The sequence below is a fragment of the Ipomoea triloba genome, chromosome 9 (assembly GCF_003576645.1).
Source record: "Ipomoea triloba cultivar NCNSP0323 chromosome 9, ASM357664v1".
Taxonomy (NCBI): domain Eukaryota; kingdom Viridiplantae; phylum Streptophyta; class Magnoliopsida; order Solanales; family Convolvulaceae; genus Ipomoea; species Ipomoea triloba.
Genome location: NC_044924.1, coordinates 11949867 through 11958345, shown reverse-complemented (window position 1 = coordinate 11958345; position 8479 = coordinate 11949867). Strand labels below are relative to the sequence as shown.

At 33.1% G+C, this 8479-nt stretch overlaps 1 protein-coding gene across 1 annotated transcript; it reads right to left on the bottom strand.

Annotated features, from left to right (window-relative positions):
- Positions 1 to 1022: 1022 nt before the first annotated feature.
- Positions 1023 to 1802, bottom strand: LOC116029559 (secreted RxLR effector protein 161-like). Its single transcript, XM_031271610.1, has one exon. It carries the CDS (start codon positions 1800 to 1802, stop codon positions 1023 to 1025), a length of 780 nt encoding a protein of 259 aa, XP_031127470.1.
- Positions 1803 to 8479: the final 6677 nt, after the last annotated feature.

Sequence of the window (8479 nt, the reverse complement as noted above, 5' to 3'; positions counted from 1 at the left end):
AATCCTCTATCAACAAAATTACTGAAATATTGTTAAATACAAAGACATTTCAATTTTTTTTTAAATACAAAATAGGTTGAACCACTATATTTTTTATGTTTTTTTTGAAAACATTCATAATTGAAGACCGAAATATTCTTGTATTTAACGATATTTAAATTATTTTGTTAATAAAGGACAAAAAATTATCATGCAACAATAATACTAAAAAATTGTCATGCAACAATAATGTAAGATAAAACTTAAAGATCTTCTGAACACATGCTCTTCACATACAGTACTATAATTAAGGTTTAACAGATATACCTGGCTCCATGGCTTCTCTGCATATGCCTCAACTGGAGACTTGGTTTCTCCCTCCAGACCCTAAGCAATTTTCCTTGCTCTAAAGAACTCTGATGGAGAGAGGATTTTAGTTTTGCAGGAAGGTTGGGGGGAGGACCAGAGCCTCTGAGTGGCTGATAAACCATCTCACAGTTCCATCAACGTGAGTGGTTATCTGAGCAGTTGAAACTGCTCCTTATTTTATCTAACCAATAACATAATTATTACTATTATTAAATTTAAATAAACATTTATGAGCTATAGAAAATAATAAATCATAAATCATATAATAATAATGATAATTATTTTAACATTCTCCCACTTGGCTCATAAATCATAAATTTAATAATGAACATGAAACATAACACGCATAGTATAAGCTAATTCTTTCGTTACACTGGTCAGAACATAAACCATTATTTAGTTAGAAACTAATATGAATCATGGCAGTAATACATCACTAATTTAACGCAGTCCCTTCCATGTATCACAATATTAATTTCAAACTTAATAAGACTCATAATGATATTTTCCATAATGGTCCACAATAATGTCTTTGTCAAAGACAAATCCCGTTCATATTGACATAAAACATTCATGTATATATACTTCAAATTAAACAGGACACTTAATACAGAAACGAAATTATATTGAGCTCCAAGTATCAAAAATATAAAAACACAAACCTTAACATAATGTTAACAGTTTTCAATAATGCCCATTCTCTCAACATGCTCATTAAATGCCTTTGGTGGCAAGGCTTTAGTTAATGGGTCTGCAATCATTAATCTAGTGTTAATGTGTTCAATTGATACCCTTCGTTCCCAAGCATCTTCTTTAACGGCAAGATACTTCAAATCAATATGTTTAGCACCACTTGTATACTTGTCGTTTTTAGAAAAGAAGACTGCTGCGGCATTATCACAATAAATTTTCAGCGGCTTGGCAATACTGTCGACAATTCCAAGTCCTGAAATAAAATTCCGCAGCCATAACCCATGATTTGTGGCCATAAAACATGCCACAAACTCAGCTTCCATAGTGGATGCAGCAATGACAGTCTGCTTCGCACTTTTCCAAGAGATAGCCCCCTCGGCTAAAAGGAACAGATATCCAAATGTGGACTTCCTTGTGTCCAAACACCCGGCAAAATCTGAATCCGTGTATCCTATCACCTCAAGGCGATCGGACCGCTTATAAGTAAGCATGTACTCCTTTGTGCCTTGTAAGTATCTCAACACCTTCTTTGCAGCTTTCCAGTGATCCATACCAGGATTGCTTTGATATCTACCAAGCATCCCGACAGCAAAGCTAATGTCTGGTCGGGTACATGTTTGAGCATACATCAAACTCCCAACGACAGATGCATAAGGAATATTTTCCATTTCCTTTCGCTCCAATTCATTCTTAGGGCATTGCATAAGACTGAAGTTATCTCCCTTCTGAATTGGAGCAACAGATGCAGAGCACTTTTCCATTCTAAATCTTTCTAAGACTTTGTTAATATATGCTTTCTGAGACAATCCTAACACTCCTTGTGATCTATTTCGGAATATTTCAATTCCAATCACAAAGGATGCCTCACCCATATCTTTCATTTCAAAGTTCTTAGAAAGAAACATCTTGGTCTCATGCATTAAACCAAGATCATTAGTAGCAAGCAAAATATCATCGACATACAGAATCAAAAATATAAACTTGCTCCCACTGACCTTCAGATATATACACTGATCAACAGTGTTTTCCTTAAATCCAAAGGACACTACAGTATCATTAAACTTAAGATACCATTGTCGAGAAGCTTGTCTAAGTCCGTATATCGATCTGTTAAGTTTACACACCATGTGTTCCTTTCCTTCAACTGAAAAACCCTCAGGTTGGTTCATGTAAATTTCTTCTTCTAAATTTCCATTCAGAAAGGTTGTTTTCACATCCATTTGATGTAGCTCTAAGTCATAATGAGCTACTAGTGCCATAATTATTCTAAATGAATCTTTCTTTGAAATCGGTGAAAATGTTTCATTGAAATCAATACCATCTTTCTAAGTAAAACCTTTGGCAACAAGTCTGGCCTTGTACCGTTCGATATTGCCACTTGAGTCGTGTTTGGTCTTAGAAACCCATTTACAGCCAACTGGCTTACAACCTTCAGGCAAATCAACAAGATCCCATACTTCATTATGTTCCATTGATTTTAACTCATCTTTCATGGCTTCGACCCATTTAGAAGAATTAGGACTATTTATAGCCTGTGAAAATAAAACTGGATCTTTATCAATTCCAATATCAAAATCTGATTCTTGAAGATAAACCATATAATCATCAGATATAGCAGATCTCCTTTGTCTTTGAGATCTTCTTAATGCTACTTCTGTAGGAATATTATTTGTGGGTTCACTGATAACTTCATCATGGAGTGGTTGATCATTAATTTGTTGTTCAAGTAAATCATTAGATTGTTCATTCGTTGCAGGATGAACAATCTGAGTAACTCCAGGTAAAGTTATTTGACGCACAGGAACAACAAATTGAGAAGAAGTTATCGGAGAATCTTGCACCGTAACTTCTTTAAGTTCCACTTTTCATGGTTCATCACTCCCACTTATGTTATCATTCTCAATGAACTTGGCATTTCCAGTTTCAACAATTCTTGTAGTATGGCTAGGACAATAAAATCTATACCCTTTAGATTTATCTGGATAACCAATGAAAAATCCACTAGTTGTTCTTGAGTCTAGTTTCTTTTCATGTGAATTATAAATGCGTATCTCTGCCGGGCATCCCCAAACATGAAGGTGCCTTAAACTGGGTTTCCTTCCAGTCCACAGTTCAAAAGGTGTTTTTGAAACTGCCTTGCTAGGAACCCTGTTTAATAAATAAGCGGCGGTTTTTAAAGCATATGCCCACAATGATAAGGGTAAAGAAGAATAACTCATCATGCTCCTAACCATTTCCATTAAGGTGCGATTACGCCTTTCTGCAACACCATTTTGTTGCGGTGTTCCGGACATTGTGTATTGAGCACAAATACCACGTTTTTCAAGAAATTTAGCAAATGGACCAGGACATTGTCCACTCTCATTATACTTTCCATAATATTCACCACCCCTATCAGACCTTATAATTTTCACCTTTCTGTCTAATTGTCTTTCAACCTCTTCAACAAATACCTCTAAGGCATTTATTGATTGAGATTTTTCATGCAACAAATAGACATAACCATAACGTGAAAAGTCATCAATAAATGTGATGAAATATTTTTCCTTTCCGAAAGTCGGAACATCAAAAGGTCCACATATATCAGTGTGTATAATTTCAAGGAGTTGTGTGCTTCTTGTGGCTGCATTCTTATTTGTGTGATTTGAATGTTTTCCTTTAATACAATCCACACAAATACCGAGATCAGTAAAATCCAATTCAGGAAGAACTTCATTCTTTACAAGTCTTTGAATCCTTTCCTTGGATATGTGACCCAAACGTTTATGCCACAAGTAAGCTGATCTTTCATCAACTAAACTTCGTTTAGTTCCAATACTATGATGCAGGGTTAAAAGAGTTTCAGCAAAAAGATTGTCAAGATTTAACTTGTACAAACCATCAGAAAGTATACCAGAACTAATTAAGTGACTTTGTTTGAACAAACTAAAACANATACCTTTCTTTTCGAACCATGCTTTACGCTTAAGGCAATCTTTCTGAAAATGACCAAATTTCTTGCAGAAATGACACTTGTCATTCTTATGTTCCTTTTTGTGGATTTGAGAAGAGGACTCATTAGTCTTCATTGGTAATTTCTTACCCTTCTGATTCTTCTTTCCAAACTTTTTACCAGCCCTTGACTGACTCATGAGATTAACTGAGTGAATCCCTTGTCCCTTAAGCCTTTTTTCCTCTTGATTTAGCATTTTATGCAATTCGAGTACATTCCACTTATCTTTAATGGAATTATAATTCACTTGGAATGTCTCATACTCGTGAGGCAAAGAGTTTAAAATAAATTGGACAAGGAAAGTATCACTCACTTCCATTTCCATGGACCTTAATTTTCCTGCTAAGGTTAACATCTCAGTAACATGCTGATGCATGGAACGCGAACCATCAAATTTCATGGTGGTCAGTTTACCCATAAGTGTGCCTGCTAGGGCCTTATCAGCACATTTAGAAAGTGAATTTTCCTCCACATGTTTCAACAAATCCTTAGCACTGTCAAATTTGGGAATTGTTGACTTGATGTTGCTTTCAAGTGTCATTCGCATAAGCATCATGCTGAGTCTATTTGACCTTTCCCATGCTTGATGGAAGGCTACATCATCAGCACTGCTATTATCATCAATAGCAGCGGGCTTGTCAGTCAAGAGTGCTAGATCAAGATCCAGAACACCGAGGTGAAACTGAATTTGTTCATGCCACTCAGCAAAATTTAGCCCATTAAACTTTACAATAGACGCAACTTGCGAAAGCATTGAAACACAACTTAATGCTGCAATACATATAAAATACTTAGACATTAATTCTACATTAACACAAAGTAAATACATTTAACTAACATACTCGTAAACAATTAAATACATTGAAGGTCTCCTTTGGGTGATCCAACAACGCATACATTAAACATAACGATGCTCAATTAGTACAATTTTCACGTAATTGGCTATTAATTATATTACGACTAAACTTGTTTGCTATCTTTGGATATGCTAAACAATCCAATCAAATATAAATAATTAACCGCTATTATGTTTATAATTATGAAATAATTGATCAACCTTTGGGCGACTCTTAAATATTTCATAATTATTAAACTTTAATTTACCCAATATAATAGAAAATAAAATCATGTCATTTCATTATAAGCATCACATAATCATGGGTAATTGAATTAATTTATTTAAATTTGATATCTATAAAACTTTATAATTTGGTCACTTTGGTGACTTACAAATAATCATAATGAGATATCAAATAAATAAACCATAATAAATAATATCAGAAAATTAATGCGGAACATTATATTAAAAGAAAATACATGATTCAATTCTAATAGAATAATAATTCTAATAGAATAACAATTCTAATACATAATGAATATATGATATTTAAATTATGGCATATTAATAATATATGCAGTAATCCATATAAACATGCCGTAAACCATATATTCTAAACATGCCGTAAACAAAGCCGTGAAATTCATCATATATATAAACCTTTCATATTGCCATAATAAGGGGATATAAACAATGCAGTAAACAATATGCATGGAAAATATGGAAAAACGTATGGATAAACATGCATAAAAGTAATCCTCGAAAACAATGCAGTAATACTAAGGCAGTAAACATTTGCATACGCGCAGTTCATACAAACAAACGTATGAAAATGCATTTGCTTCCATATTCATGATTTACATTTAAGCAATTTTCGTGCCAAGAATGCATCATCATCATCATATACCGTACGGAAAACATAAAGAAAAGCATTCATCATCATCATTTACAGTACGGTAGGATTCATNATACCTTTCTTTTCGAACCATGCTTTACGCTTAAGGCAATCTTTCTGAAAATGACCAAATTTCTTGCAGAAATGACACTTGTCATTCTTATGTTCCTTTTTGTGGATTTGAGAAGAGGACTCATTAGTCTTCATTGGTAATTTCTTACCCTTCTGATTCTTCTTTCCAAACTTTTTACCAGCCCTTGACTGACTCATGAGATTAACTGAGTGAATCCCTTGTCCCTTAAGCCTTTTTTCCTCTTGATTTAGCATTTTATGCAATTCGAGTACATTCCACTTATCTTTAATGGAATTATAATTCACTTGGAATGTCTCATACTCGTGAGGCAAAGAGTTTAAAATAAATTGGACAAGGAAAGTATCACTCACTTCCATTTCCATGGACCTTAATTTTCCTGCTAAGGTTAACATCTCAGTAACATGCTGATGCATGGAACGCGAACCATCAAATTTCATGGTGGTCAGTTTACCCATAAGTGTGCCTGCTAGGGCCTTATCAGCACATTTAGAAAGTGAATTTTCCTCCACATGTTTCAACAAATCCTTAGCACTGTCAAATTTGGGAATTGTTGACTTGATGTTGCTTTCAAGTGTCATTCGCATAAGCATCATGCTGAGTCTATTTGACCTTTCCCATGCTTGATGGAAGGCTACATCATCAGCACTGCTATTATCATCAATAGCAGCGGGCTTGTCAGTCAAGAGTGCTAGATCAAGATCCAGAACACCGAGGTGAAACTGAATTTGTTCATGCCACTCAGCAAAATTTAGCCCATTAAACTTTACAATAGACGCAACTTGCGAAAGCATTGAAACACAACTTAATGCTGCAATACATATAAAATACTTAGACATTAATTCTACATTAACACAAAGTAAATACATTTAACTAACATACTCGTAAACAATTAAATACATTGAAGGTCTCCTTTGGGTGATCCAACAACGCATACATTAAACATAACGATGCTCAATTAGTACAATTTTCACGTAATTGGCTATTAATTATATTACGACTAAACTTGTTTGCTATCTTTGGATATGCTAAACAATCCAATCAAATATAAATAATTAACCGCTATTATGTTTATAATTATGAAATAATTGATCAACCTTTGGGCGACTCTTAAATATTTCATAATTATTAAACTTTAATTTACCCAATATAATAGAAAATAAAATCATGTCATTTCATTATAAGCATCACATAATCATGGGTAATTGAATTAATTTATTTAAATTTGATATCTATAAAACTTTATAATTTGGTCACTTTGGTGACTTACAAATAATCATAATGAGATATCAAATAAATAAACCATAATAAATAATATCAGAAAATTAATGCGGAACATTATATTAAAAGAAAATACATGATTCAATTCTAATAGAATAATAATTCTAATAGAATAACAATTCTAATACATAATGAATATATGATATTTAAATTATGGCATATTAATAATATATGCAGTAATCCATATAAACATGCCGTAAACCATATATTCTAAACATGCCGTAAACAAAGCCGTGAAATTCATCATATATATAAACCTTTCATATTGCCATAATAAGGGGATATAAACAATGCAGTAAACAATATGCATGGAAAATATGGAAAAACGTATGGATAAACATGCATAAAAGTAATCCTCGAAAACAATGCAGTAATACTAAGGCAGTAAACATTTGCATACGCGCAGTTCATACAAACAAACGTATGAAAATGCATTTGCTTCCATATTCATGATTTACATTTAAGCAATTTTCGTGCCAAGAATGCATCATCATCATCATATACCGTACGGAAAACATAAAGAAAAGCATTCATCATCATCATTTACAGTACGGTAGGATTCATGCAAATAAAACCAATGTAATCATTTCTTCATCATACTGTACACGCAAATGTGATCATATCTACGTAAGCCAAAAGCCAAAAGTCTTTGATTAACATGCAGCGAATGTAATTACGGAAACCTGGGAATGCTAATGAAAACTCATATATTCTAAAAAACTGGGCATACATACACAACCATACAAACAATACGTAATTATCATAATATATGGAAAAACATATGTTCTATAACCTGGCTTTGATACCACATGTAAGATAAAACTTAAAGATCTTCTGAACACATGCTCTTCACATACAGTACTATAATTAAGGTTTAACAGATATACCTAGCTCCATGGCTTCTCTGCATATGCCTCAACTGGAGACTTGGTTTCTCCCTCCAGACCCTAAGCAATTTTCCTTGCTCTAAAGAACTCTGATGGAGAGAGGATTTTAGTTTTGTAGGAAGGTTGGGGGGAGGACCAGAGCCTCTGAGTGGCTGATAAACCATCTCACAGTTTCATCAACGTGAGTGGTTATCTGAGCAGTTGAAACTGCTCCTTATTTTATCTAACCAATAACATAATTATTACTATTATTAAATTTAAATAAACATTTATGAGCCATAGAAAATAATAAATCATAAATCATATAATAATAATGATAATTATTTTAACAAATAATATTAAAACCAAAACTAAAATCATGTAATATTTATTCATGATTTAATATTATATTTGCTAATATAAATATTACATTTCATCTTGATTTAATCTGTCTCAAAAGACAAAAGTTTATGAC

Coding starts and splice junctions, on each gene's coding strand:
- LOC116029559 (XM_031271610.1), bottom strand. CDS start 1,802: ATGGAAAAGTGCTCTGCATCTGTTGCTCCAATTCAGAAGGGAGATAAC.